General features: G+C 42.8%; 1 protein-coding gene across 1 annotated transcript; it reads left to right on the plus strand.

Annotated features, from left to right (window-relative positions):
• Nucleotides 1-385: 385 nt before the first annotated feature.
• On the plus strand, nt 386-1,510 carry sox4a (SRY-box transcription factor 4a; the record flags this gene model as incomplete). The annotated part of the gene is made up of 1 exon (XM_080530805.1): nt 386-1,510. One exon carries the CDS (start codon nt 386-388, stop codon nt 1,508-1,510), a length of 1,125 nt encoding a protein of 374 aa, XP_080386931.1.
• Between the last annotated feature and the right edge of the window lie 13,345 nt (nt 1,511-14,855).

A 14,855-nucleotide genomic window follows, 5' to 3' on the forward strand; every position in this document is an offset into this window, starting at 1 on the left:
GCGAGCTGCACAGACAGCGATATTCTAATAAGAAAGTTACAGTTTCAACAACGCCGTGTAGTACATGTTACTGGGCGAGTTTTTAGTCGCACTGGCAGTTGAACGTTTCAATTGCCAGCTAAGGTGAATCAGGTGCCAAGCCTCTCCAAACGGACTCGGAGAACTGAACAGAGGCAGAGGAGACTTTCAACAACTTTTTACGCATTGCTTCCTTGTGACCACAACATTCAACTTGCCGCTTTGCTCTCCATAAAAACGTTTTTAGAAAGACTGAAACAGTCCTGTGCGCAAATAACATTTGACAGCAAACATTTTACGCACTTCAAGTTCACCATAACGACAGACTATTGAACATTTCTGACAACTGTCGGGACAGAGCGAAACGATGGTGCAGCACACGAGCCACACGGAGAGCATTCACGCCTTTTCACCCGGCGGTGACTCCACCGACTCCGGCGAGATGGACTTGGACATGGACGCGTCCCCGACCCCCGCGTCACCCTCGTCGCCCCCCGGGGACCGGAGCGATGTTGCGTGGTGTAAAACTCCAACGGGGCACATTAAGCGACCCATGAATGCGTTTATGGTGTGGTCTCAGATCGAGAGGAGAAAGATTATGGAGCAGTCGCCTGACATGCACAACGCGGAGATCTCCAAGCGACTGGGGAAGCGCTGGAAGTTGCTAAAAGACACTGATAAGATCCCCTTTATCCGCGAGGCAGAGCGGCTTAGACTCAAGCACATGGCCGACTACCCCGACTATAAGTACCGGCCACGGAAGAAAGTCAAGTCGCCTGGCGGCGCCACGAAATCAGATCGGGGGGAGAGGGGAGAGAAGGGTGGGGATCGGAGCTCCAAGACTTCGCTAAAAAGAGGTGCCGGGTCTAAGGGGCTTAACAACAGGACACAAAAGCCGGGGCAAAGTAGCAACCGGACGGTTGGACAGGTGATGGAGTGCGCTTCTCCCACTGATCACCACTCACTCTACAAGTCCAGGTCGGTGTCTGGAGCCAGACCGATTCCAGACAAGCCGGCGAGGCGCGGGCACATGTTCGGCGGGGGAGGCAGCCTGGACAGCGGGCCGCCCTCCGTGGGGGTCCCGGCCAGTCCCACACTGAGCAGCTCGGCAGAGTCCAGCGAACCGCTCAGTCTCTACGAGGACCAGAGTCCGGTGGCCAGAGAGTCCTCACCGGCGGCGGCGCGCCTCAGGTTCACGCGCGCGTCCTCACCTACACCGTCCGCCTCACATTCCTCTTCCTCCTCTTCGTCGGATGAAGAGTTGGAGGACGAACGGATCGACCCGAACCCGAGCCCTGGGTTCGAGAGCATGTCCATGGGGAGTATGGGCCCCTCTGAGTCAGAGTTGGACAGAGATTTGGACTGGAGCTTTGGTGAGTGCGGGGTGGGATCACACTTCGACTTCCCCGACTACTGTACACCCGAGGTCAGCGAGATGATCTCGGGAGACTGGCTGGAGTCCACCATCTCCAACCTGGTGTTCACTTATTGAACGGACGGATGGAAGGAAGGAATAAGTAGGCTATGTCCCGCGTAAGACAATACCCCCATATGAAATGGAAAGATGACTATTTACGAAATGTTTTCAGATAATTGTGGGGAGTGGAGAGAGGAGTGAAGGGCGCCCATGTGCGTTTGCCCAAGTGTGCCATCCTTCTGTTATGTGCGCATTGTCACAGTTCGTGGACTGGCACTGCGTGCGTTCGCTGAGTCCAGCAGCGCAGAGTGGAATGCTTAGCTTGCATTCGGAGACAGAGACGGAGCCAGAGACCACTGACACGCCTATTATGAGCAGTGACATGCAATGACTTACGAAAACATTCAATCAAATCCACAGAGGATGTCGGAAAGTGAAAGTTGACGATGACTGTATTTTGCCTAACTGAAAAGGGACATTTGGAGGACTTGACACTTGGGGATTTGAACAGTTTAAAAACGTTAATACTTCGATTGTTAATCTATTCAATCCAATTGGATGGAGTTAATGTTCAGGTTTGTTGTTCAATAGCAACACGCATGCCCCCCCTTAAGGAGGATTTTGTTATTGTTAAATTAATTGGTAAGACTTAAAGTGTTCATTATAACGTTATGACGGCGCAGTGTGTGACCACAGAACACAGTTCACAATCACCAGCTTTTAACTCAACGGCAGGACTTAAAAAAACAACTTTCAAACTTCAGTGTTTTTCTGAACCTTTTACACAATGCACAATTCAGGACCAATGTTCCCAATGCGCATATTCCGCCTAGTGCTTCTCCTTTGTAGTTACTCTAGCCTATATCAGATGACGTTTTTTATATTGATGTATTTATACCGCCAAACGTTTTTTTATACTTTGAAGTATTGTTCTCGTATAGGTCTCGTTTGTGTGTGCACATGCACCTGTCTGTATCCCGCGTGGAGAAGGGCTAGAAGTGGAACCTATTTAATGTCGACTTCTCTCACTTTTTGGAGATTCAGCGTGTCATGATTTTCTACGTGTATTTTTGTATACAATCTATTGAGGGGATGCCCGTGGAATAGCCCATACATTGATGTTTGATTTCCGATGTTAAGAGTCAGAGGGTCGGTTGGCACAATCTGCCCTCATACAATGTTTACAGAATCTACCCACATGCGTCTTAAAGGCACAGTGACTTCACCAGCAATCTCACCAGCCCTGTCAACAAAGCCACAGTCACAACACACCGGAACAACATGCATTTCTAGTGATAAGTTTAATTGGAACCACTGGATGGAATTTCACTGTCATTCTAAATGCCTATTTGAGTTGAAAGGAGGTATATGGGGTGTCTATCATTGCGCAATTGTATAAAAAGAGTATTTAATCTTCTTCTTACTGTTGGCTAAGTATAGCAAGCTTATTGTTTTCCTATATTATGGCATGGCGAATAGCATTTGTATTTCCGATTCAGGTATATGTATAGCTGTTGTGTTTCAGATTAAAAATAGAAAGTCATCATGAAGATATTTATGTATATTGACTGTATTATAAGCAAAGATTGTGTGTTTATGTACAATTATGGTCTCCAACGACAGGCACTAGAGTGGCCATCTTTTGACATCCTTATGTTGAATATGATTGTGGTCCAGGATTTACTTTCTGTACTCATTTTCAGTTTCATTTGTGCAATATGCTGTGTATGATCATGTTTTTTTTCCAATCATGCCATATCTCAATTGAAAAATAGAACTTAAAACCAGCCAATCGGGTCAGTCACTGCCTCACAGACCTCTGTACAGGACCTTTTTTTTAATTATTATTATCCTTTTTTTTTTTATCAAGATGGAAATAAAAATCAGCTGGAACTGAACCTTCTCCTGTCTCTGTGTCTGTTGTGTTGAACAACCTTATAGTACCAAGCGGTCAGAAATGAAGATTACACTGGATACAGAAGATATGCAGCCACCTTTGGCGGGCAATCCAATAAAAAGGTGTTTAGCATTATCAAATCACCAGTCATTGACTACGTTTATATGCACACCATATTCCGATTAAGGTCAATATTCTGGTTACTGTAATATTCAGAATAAGGTGTTTATATGCGCTGTAGCAACTGGAATATTCCGTTAACATGTTAATTGGCATATTCCCGTGGTTCAGCGGGAAAATCTGATGAATTTGTCTGGAAAAAGTTGTTACTATAGTAACTTAAGTGTTGGTAGCTTAGTTGTGGTCGTTGAGTGGCCGTTAACCCACAGCTAGGCCATAATGCTTGTTTCCAACATAGTCCTCCATTATTGTGTTCTCCTACTTGTGCTTTTGAACCACAATTTAACTACAACACTCCTGCTGATCCACTTTGTCCTCAACATTGGAAGACAATGAAATGCTGGCTCCTGCTAGTCGCCATCGTGGCTTGCTATGCTGTCCCGAACAACAACAAAACCCAGGATTCCCTGCGAATCGAGCATGCGCAGACGTAACTGAATATTCCGGAAAGGGTAATTTTCCAATTAAGGTGTATACATGTCACAATATTCTGATTCAAACAGACATATGACAGGGGTCTTATTCAGAATATTCTCCAGTCGGAATATGGCCGTAATCCGGTTCTGGACGTGTTTACATGACTCTTGCCCAACCGGAATAGCATATTGCATGAATAACATGAGCATATTCCGATTAATACAGGAATATGGTGTGCATGTAAACGTAGTCAATGAATACCTTTGTATATCCAATACTATGTCTGTGTGTGTGTGTGCGGGTGCAGCTGCATACAGCATTATGCCTGTAAATCAATAGGAATGGTTTCTTTCTGATTCTACACGTGGAGAAAACGTGGCTACCATGGAAACAGTGTATCCAGGAGTGGGGATGTACAAACCATTGGGGAATTCATTCATTGTGTGTGTGTGTGTGTGTGTGTGTGTGTGTGTGTGTGTGTATGTGTGTGGATTGGATGGGGTGGGGGGGGCAGACAGCCCTTTCGAGGGGGGAGGGGTGTCAGACGTTTCCCCGTGGCATGACTTGAGTGGGGGAGGGGATTGTGTGTGTGTGTGTGTGTGTGTGTGTGTGTGTGTGTGTGTGTGCGTGCTTGGGTGCTAGTGTGTGCAAGATAGGAGGGGTGTTTGTCTGTCCTAGTGGATCGTGCAGGAGGCAGCCTCCAAATCCAATTAATCCCGTCTGGGTGCATTCATTTGTCTCCTGCGTTTGACGAGAGAGAGACGGGGGCGGGGGACACCCTCGGGGGGATGTTCCCTGAGGTACAGTATTTAGTGTGTATCAATTCACAGCATATTACACAGGAGACCAACATAATGATATATCTGTGTCTCTGTGGTGCAGAACAGACATGTAACAGCATTAATTTGACATACCATGATGCAGGGTGATGCAAAGGACAGTAGATGGTCATTACGCAGACCCTCTCTAACAAGGAGCTGGAAATCAGATACACACATTTAAATGGTGAGTTTCGGTAATACTGCAAATGATTTTCAAGCTGAAGAGATGTGATGGACGAAGAGATGTAATGGATTTTCAAGCTGAAAAGATGTAATGCGCACACACACACACACACACACACACACACACACACACACACACACACACTGAGCAACCTCTACAATGTTGTTTTTGAATGAGACTGATGTGATGGCAGAGAGTGCTAGGTCTAGGAACCATCGGTTCTCAAAGCTTCTTACTTTACTTTACTTATCTGTATCAAAGCCATCCCAGAATCAAAAGTCAGAAGTCTAAAACCTGACTTTTATTACAAGTTGTTTTGTCCTCTATGGCTCAGTTGGTAGAGCATGGCGCTAACAACGCTTAAGTTGTGGGTTTGATTCCTCCTGGGACCATATACACCCAAAAAAATCATATACATTGCAATGCAAGACGTTTTGAATAAAAGCATCAGTTAAATAACATAGCTTTTGTAAGCGCCATTCGAGACAATTTGACTCCTGTGGAGTGTGATGTAAATACACCAGATGTCCGTGATCATGAACAAGAGACAGAAGATTCTCCAGTTGAGACAAAACATTAGATACCTTATTGGAACACAAGCTTGCTGCACTGTTACTGTGTAGGCAGACACTGTTCTACGTTCCAAAAACATTTTGACAGCCCTAATTTGTGTACATTTTATTTATAGTGCTATGTTGATCATTATGAAGGTTTGCAAAAAAAACAAAAAAACAATGGCTTTCGTCTGTATTTCACCTACTTCACATTTTGAATAAGGGTAGTTTATCTCTACCTTGCCTTCCGGAGGCACAATTCACAATTTTCAACCTTATATTCATTATGTCTAGCACCATACACATAATGTGAAAACTGATTTTCTACCTTCTGTAGTCAAAAAGATAAGAAGAACCGGTCCTTTTTTCACAAAGGATTCAGTGGTTTTCAGAAACTACAGCCACTAATGCAATCCCCCTGACTGGAAAGTCATAGTTGAATTTTCTCCCAGCAAGAGTGCGTTTGTGGCTCTAGTTTTTACAAATCACTGAATCCTTTGTAAAAAAAATGTTTTATCACATCATAGGCAGTCATTTCCTTAGGAACTTCTCCTATCTGTTTGATGATAGGACACAGTAAATGATAGTTTTCATTTATGTCGAAACTGTTATGGTGATGGAGATGATTATGAGGTTGAAAATGGTCATGTGTTTTGACACCTCCTTTGCCGATTGTATCTAAGGGACGTATTTGTGATGTTTGTGGCATGATTGGAAGTTATTATGTTCCTTTATCTTTTGGGGGATGAAACATGTTTAAATGTGTCCTAAAAATCTAAAATGTGTCTATGTAAAGATGTTGTCAAAGGAAGTCAGAAATGTATTAAATGTTAAGATAATAAATGTTGAATGGAATTCTGTGTCATAACAGTGGCTTCTGTATAGGTCACAATTTATTTGGGCTACAAATATTTAATAAATTATCCCACTTTGAGGTGTCAAACCTATAATTTGGAGTAAGATGAACTTCTCTCAGTGCTGGCAAAATGATTGAATGTCAGTCCAACTTGTCTGTTAGTTGAACCAAAACCTAAGTTACTCAAAATGTTAATTCCATTCAACAATGTATCTGAGAAGTTTAGTTAACTCAGTAAAGGAATTAGGGTTTAGTTAGCCTACTAAAGGATTTTAAGTTGTGCCAAGCAGTAAATATGTTTACAGTGCAAGATAGGTGAAAGTGTAACATTAGATGCATTGGTTCCATTAGATCCATTTTCCTGACTGGTGGATAGATGATTCACTTAGTCAAATGTGTGTACGTCGCTTTGGTGTCTGCTAAATGCCCAAAATGTAAATGTAAATGTAAAATTGGTACGCTGAGATCTAGACAACTAATTACCTAAAGTTTAGGATGCATGGTATGGAGGGTGTATCATGCCTGATTTAAATACAATACAAACATCGGAATGCAATACACACATCGGAATGGAATACACGTGTAACACCAAATACAATGCAAAAATACGGAATGTTTGTGCCAAAATAAAAGCAATGTGTATTACATTTGAGCGCAGCGTATTCCATTCTAGCATGTGTATTGTATTTGGTCACGAGTGTATTCCATTCTGCATGTGTATTACATTTGAGCGCTGTAGGTATTATGGCACTTGCAAATAGGCACTTGCAAATACAATGCAAATTAGTATCCGCCCATATGCAAATTAGTATCCGCCCATAGGTTCTGGGTACTCATTTGCATTGCTTTTCGATATCCGGTTACTCATTTGCATTGCTTTTCGATATCCTATGTAAATCCGATCTAATTTGCATTGTATTCCATTCCGATGTAGGTATTATGGCACCTACATCGGAATGGAATACAACCTTCCGGTTCCAGCCATAGGTTCTGCCCTTTCCGGCCATAAGTGGCGCTGTGATTCGCTATGGGAGCTTCAAGAGAGTATAAAAACTGTGACATCTGTAAAGTTTGCCCTTTCATCAATTGCTGCACGTGTTGCCTGTTGTGTGTCTCCAGCCTTTCCACGAGCCTTTTCCTTATAATAGCCTTATAGTATTAGCCTAGCCTTTATCATATCATAAGGTTAACAACATGGACGCATTTGAGATTGTACGACGAGAAATCCGTGGCCTCCAACTTCAGACGGAGCAAAACACAGTGTCTAACGATTTTGTGTTCTACCGCGTAGAGTGGCTGTTGGATAGAATGGGGCAAATCTCTGCTGCTATGGGTGTAGAATTTCCTCAAGTAACGGTAACCGCCTTGATGACCATTCAACAGGAACATTTGTTGACATTAACGATGCCAAACGCAACAGCACCCGAGACTGGGATCATCACCACTGGCCGACCGGGCCGTCCAAAATTGGACGTCCCGTTCAGTTTAATTGAGTTCTACGTCAGCTTGGGCATATCAGCGACAGATGTTGCCGGTATACTCAATGTTTCGCTGAGGACGATCAGAAGAAGAATGGAGCAAAACGACATGAGGTCAGTCACACATTGAACTGAATACTAAAACTAAAACCAAACTCTGATAATTATATTACCGTCCGGATTGACATGTCAGTATTTGGTAGGCATTGCATGATTTTGCAGATATCTGTGTTAACTGGTATGTAATATCGTGGTTCCAGTGTTGCAGCATTCGGCAGAAACCTTCGTTTTCCATAACACTGTAGGCCTACAGGCGAAGGTCCTTGCAAATAAACCCAGATAGACTTGGCAGTAGTCGGAGCCCTCGGGGAGTTAAAGTTTGTTTTGAAATATAATCGTTCCATCCAGACTTTAGATGTCGTATCTGTTTTTCCCCGCTTTGCACCATTTTAGCCATTCATCTTCTTAATTTTGATAACATCACAACATTCTGATTGAACATCGACATGCTAGAAACACATAACTACACATAATTAGATGATCACACAGCCCCAAACGAACGTATCCACAAAGTATGAGTATTTTGTGATCGTTAAACTGCTGTTTATTATATCGAGTGGGTACTTGGGTACTCGGCTGCGTTCGTAAATTCGCTCTGGAAATCTGATCAGCAGTCATGGAATGCCTCTTGTCCAATCAATCCTACGAACGGACACACACAGACATCACTGTAAACTGTATGTAACGTCATATAAGTATGTCATAAATATTACAATATATCTTTTTTTCACAATAGGGTATCAGATTTCTATTCTGATGTGGAAGATGAGCACCTGGACACCATTATTTCTGATATCCAGCATATGTTTCCCAACTGTGGGTACAAGATGGTGCGAGGACATCTTCAAGGGAGAGGCATCAGGGTTCAGAGTATGTAGTCTGATTCAGAGTTTGGCAAACCTACAGCTATCTTGGCACCAAAGGTTTTATCACATGAATACATTTGCCATCAAGAAAGTTTAAATCATGTTTACATCCAATGGACAATAATTGAAAAAGGTCGATGGTGAAAATGAGTCCACAGCAGGATCCGTATATCATGCTTGAACGCTTGTGAACCCTGTTGGAATTTCCACACATTTTATGCTTTTATTTGATCTTCATATGAGTCCCATAGTCTGATGACGACTTTCAAGCATGACTGTATACAGTGTATTGAGGGAGGGGGATTTGGAAAGTAGCTTGTGTTGTTAGTGCAGAACAGTATACAAAGCTCCAAATCCCACAAAACAAGGTTATGTGATGTATTTTGTAACCATATTGTCCTTTTAAATTGTATTAATGATCACTGTTATTGGATATTATGATCATAGGTCTCCGAGTCCAACAAGCAATGAGACGCATTGACCCAGAGGGAGTATTGGAGCGTACATTACGTCTGAACACAATAAGAAGAAGGGTGTACAGTGTCCCCGCACCAAACTGCTTGTGGCACATTGATGGGAATCATAAGCTTATCAGGTATCCATAGATAATATTGGTCAGAAGTGATGAATAACAAGTAATTGAGAAAAACAAAATCATATTCATCATAAATGTGTCTCATTTCTTTTGTTTTCTGAAGGTGGCGCATCATTATCCATGGAGGGATAGATGGTTTCAGCAGAATGGTTGTGTTTCTGAAAGCATCCAACAACAACCGTGCCGAGACAGTCTGTTCCCATTTTCTTGAGGCTGTCCATGCACACGGCTTGCCATCCAGGGTTCGCAGCGATAAAGGGGGCGAGAACTGGGATGTAGCAAGCTACATGGTGGCCAACAGAGGTATCGACAGACACTCCCACATTGCTGGGAGAAGTGTGCATAACCAGAGGTATTTCTTTCACAAGTAGTCATATTTCTGTAACAATACTCTGTAACACCTTACACCAATTACAATTGTTCAACACCTATTACCCATATTATTGTAATGGTGACCATAGTATGAAGCACTCTGAGGCGTTTGTATATATTTCATGGGTAGGGTTAATGAGCAGCCTACCCATGCAGTATATTTTGATATATGCATCCCTCTTTGTGGTTTACACCATACATATGGTGTATATTTTATCCCCCAACAGAATAGAGAGACTCTGGAGGGATGTCTTCATCGGTGTGACAAAGCTCTTCCACTCACTCTTTTGGCACTTGGAGTGTGAAGGACTCTTGTGTCCAGACGATGAGACACACCTCTTTGCTCTTCAATGGGTGTTCCTGCCCAGGATTCAGATGCACCTGGACTTCTTTGTCCAGGGGTGGAACCACCATGGAATCCGCACTGCCCGAAATCAGTCACCCATGCAGCTATGGCACAGGTTCCGAAACAGCCCAGGCGCTCCAGATCTACAGCAGGTTTCTATACTTTTTTATTAATCCTTTATTTAACCAGGGTAGTCATATCGAGACAGTAGCCTCTTTTTCAAATGAGCCCTGGCCAAGAAAAGCAGCACTTAATTAAAAAAAGATGTTGTTATTATTTATTTATACTATAAAAACATACAACATAAAATAACAACCAACAAGCAACAGAAACAGTGAGCGGATACACTGTTTTTATATACCTTTAAAATCATACCAAAATAGACAGTTGTTGTCATTGGAGTTTATTGGAAACAGTAGATCACTAATGGAAGATCCTTCAACTCATGCTGAAATAGGCTGACATTCTCATATTACATTGCTGTTAAAAATGTAACCGTCTTTTTAAGTGGTGCAGCCACTTCTATACATGACATGTGTCCGTCTGTGTGTGTCCGGTTGTAGCATGAGATTGTGACGTCATCTGTCATACAGATACCTCTCAAAACCAATAACCCTATCCATTCTGTTTAACCTGATGTTTAGGTGGACATTAACTACGGCATTGACTGGATTGGACCCAGTGACCCTGGAGAAGACGCTGCTGGAATTCAAGTGCCTGAGATTCAACTGTCACGGCAACTTTCTCAGGCAGAGCTAGACCAGCTCCCTCATCCTGATAACACAGTGAAAGATTATGGGGTGCACTTGTATTTGCAAACACTGGAAGTCTTGACTACCCTGTTGAGCTAGACTTTGGATGACATTGCTAGAGTCGTGAGGGACAGCTCTCCAGTGAAACACGGCAACATCCCCCAGCTTGTAGGCCTGGAGAATGGCACCGTGCTTGTTCAATGCTACGACTGGCAAAACGTTATTACTTATCATTACTTGTTTACTTGTGTTTGCACAGCATGTTATTAAAATAAATTCTGTTTCTGATTCAAGACTTTTTTGTATCATTAAAAGAATACTAGTTACAACAACCATAAAGCCTCCATAATGATAAGCTGGCTAATTAGCTTAGGTAATACCTTGCTAGGTAATAGTGTTAGCTATAGCTATCTGACCCAGTGACTAACTGTTACGTCCACCAGGATCTGACCTCCATATCAACTCTATCAGACCTCCATATCAGACCTCCAAATGGTGCGACAGCAACCATCTCATCTTAAACCCCACCAAAACTCAGGAGGTTGTGTTAGACCCAAGGCAGGTAACTGACCATGAGCCTGTGGTCGTTAAAGACCAAACAATCATCCAGGTGCCCTCTTATAAGTACTTAGGTATTCAATTAGTCAACCATCTCTGCTGGAATACACACTTAGACAGCTTATGTAACAAACTACAGCAGAGGCTTTATCACCTGAGGCGACTCAGACTTTATGGGGTGAGAAAGCAGATCATGAGAATTTTCTATCAGTCCATTGTTGAAAGTGTAATCAGATATGGAATAATTGTGTGGTTTGGCAACTTAACTGTACAACAAAAAAACAGACTAGTCAGCATTCACTGACTAGGCCTGTGACTAGGCCTGTGGCCCTATGCTGGAGGTCACATGAGCTCCAGGGCCTAACTGCTACTCTGTCAGTCCGATTAGGAGTGCTCTCACTGGGCCTAGCTGTCTACCATTCACCCCTCATCTGGAGCTCTGACCTCCAGGGCCTAACTGCTACTCTGTCAGTCCGACTAATCGGACTGACAGAGTAGCAGTTAGGCCCTGGAGCTCATGTGACCTCCAGCATAGGGCCACAGGCCTAGTCACAGCACCCATGGAAGGTGTGTTGTCTCTGGGCTGTGTGTCTAGCTGAACACCTCTGGTAGTCCTTGGTACATCTCATGTTGGTACATCTCTTCCACAATGGGAGGTGAGAGTGAAGCTATTCAGCTTCACTTTCATCTCCCTTTTTTTAGGCCTCCATAACAGGTAAGTTACTGCCCAGCAGAGTGTCTCTCTGTTGGGCTGAGTGAGTAGCTGAAGCAGCCTGGTTCTATTGTTCCACATGTAGTGAGGCCTATGACTCTGTTTCCATGCCCATGATAGTGTCTCTCTGCTGGGCTGTGTGAGTAAATGAAGCAGCCTGGTTCTATTGTTCCACATGTAGTGAGGCCTATGACTCTGTTTCCATGCCCATGATAGTGCCTCTCTGCTGGGCTGTGTGAGTAGCTCAAGCAGCCTGGTTCTATTGTTCCACATGTAGTGAGGCCTATGACTAAGAGTCCATGCCCATGATAGTGCCTCTCTGCTGGTGCTGTCTAATGTTGTCTAATGTTACCTGTTACCTCCAAACTTCCTCACTTTGAATGCCAACCACCAATGGGGGTGGGGGGGGTTTGGGGGTTGCACCAGGAAGTGCTCTTGGTGACAAATAAATGCTTGCAATCAACTCAGAATCATGAAAAATGCCTAGTTTGACCCCTCAAAAGTTACTCAAGTCCAATTTAAGCATTTTCGAATTTTCGAAAATCGGTTATCGGTACCCCAACTTTGAGCAGTTTTTTATGAGGTTTCCCACAGGAGTTGAATTTCAACCTTTTAGGACATGTTATTACACACCTTTAGAAACACATTGGTGAAGACATTTCTTGGTAACGATTTACTTCGCAGATTGGTCAAATATCTGGTAAAATGCCCTTACTATTAAAACATGTAACGTTAGATATATATCGTTATACAGGGAGCGATGTATTTCTACGGAAATATGGAATCAATCTATTGAGGATTGTGATCTTAAATGCTTTGTCATCTCATGGTGCACAGCAATGACAGCATACACGATTTGACAAGGAAATAGAATGTTCAACACGGGTTGGAATCTCTGTACTTGATTTATTAAGACAGTCAGCGAATGGTTCATTCAGCACAGTACCACAGCATCGGCATTCAACGACATCATTATACAGACAGGCTGATAGATACGAGTGCAGCGCTGTCTGGGGCTAACTCCCGGTTCATCGAGTTTACGGTTAAAAGCATAACTTCTCGGGGTGTCAGCGCGGTGGTTAAGGGCTCAAAATGACCGTAGACAGATGGTGAAGTTAGCAAAGTGTGTACCACCTCCACAGCCGGTGTTATTCGCGGACAAAGACTGTGCATAATAGCGATTTTTGTGTTGTGCTTGTTGTAAATAAAAGTTATATGATTCATTGAAATGACATTAAACTAAGATAATACGATGGTCAGCATAATTTTTCGAATCTTTATTAATAAGCTATTACAGAAACTGTCGTCATCGTTGGCATCGCGAATCCTATGGCCGGAAAGGGCAGAACCTATGGGCGGATACTAATTTGCATATGGGCGGATACTAATTTGCATTGTATTTGCGAGTGCCATAATACCTACAGCGCTCAAATGTAATACACATGCAGAATGGAATACACTCGTGACCAAATACAATACACTCGTGACCAAATACAATACACATGCTAGAATGGAATACGCTGCGCTCAAATGTAATACACATTGCTTTTATTTTGGCACAAACATTCCGTATTTTTGCATTGTATTTGGTGTTACACGTGTATTCCATTCCGATGTGTGTATTGTATTCCGATGTTTGTATTGTATTTAAATACGGCATGATACACCCTCCATAGCATGGAAGACAAGCGTGTTCAAATATCCTCAATGTCAATAAGTGCGTCTGGGACGTGTTTTGAAGGCGGGACTGAAAGTTGTCTGCGCGCCTCAGCAGTCTTTGCAAGTGTAGACAAAGGAATCACAAAACACGGTAATATGCAATTCCAGGGAAACTTATTTCCATTCATTTATTTTGCACATGAATAATAGCCTAATTAAACAGACAACTTAGAGATACACCAGGTTGAAACTCCGAAAAAGGGCACTGTATTTTCTTCATTCAGTATTCAAGGGGTTTGTGGATAAAAAAACACTTTGAGAGAACTTTATACGGGCATGGTGCGTCATCGGTGTGAGTTGAAGACAAAGAAGAGTCCTTTGTCTGAATTGTTGGTGGTAAACTGTAACATGCTGTATGCACTGGAATAAGAATCTGACATCGATCAATGCCACTGAAGCAAGCAGACAGTTGACAGGTAGGCACTTTTCTGACATATCATGATAAGCACTTGACTGACTTTGCTATCTGTGAAAGACTGCTAATTGGAACAGGCAACTGACGCAAAGTGATGGTCATGGTTGGTAAGAAGCTAAATGTAGCCTACAAAAAACCCCATTAGATATCGTTACAATGCCTTTTTCAGATCTGATTAGGGTATTACTGTGTTGTCAAGTCAGGTTACAGTAGCTACACGAGGAAAGAGTCAGCAAGAGACGCAATTTAGAGATGTTTCACTGAGCAATAGTCGAATCAAGCTAGTTTACCAATTTACCAATTCGTAAAGCTAAATAATTGTAAATATGAGTCAAGTTTCACTATAGCCTACAATAAATTGTAAGTCTCTATCGTAACCTGAAGTATAGCCTACATGGACGGACTTTGGAATGCAGGATATATCCATGGACGGAGTTTGAAATGAAGTTTGTTGATGCCGGTTAAATACAGTAATAGGTTATATTTATGCATTCTGTTTCTGAAACGGCCTCACATCAGAGTTATTTCAATCTCGACGTCTCAGTGCATTGCAACTTCGTTCAACTTCCGATTGAACAATCTCCTAGGTGCAGCATTGTGCAGCACTCTGCGCGCTCTTCAGCACGGGAAGCGCTGGA

The sequence above is a fragment of the Nansenia antarctica genome (assembly GCF_963989245.1).
Source record: "Nansenia antarctica genome assembly, chromosome: 5".
NCBI classification, from domain to species: domain Eukaryota; kingdom Metazoa; phylum Chordata; class Actinopteri; order Argentiniformes; family Microstomatidae; genus Nansenia; species Nansenia antarctica.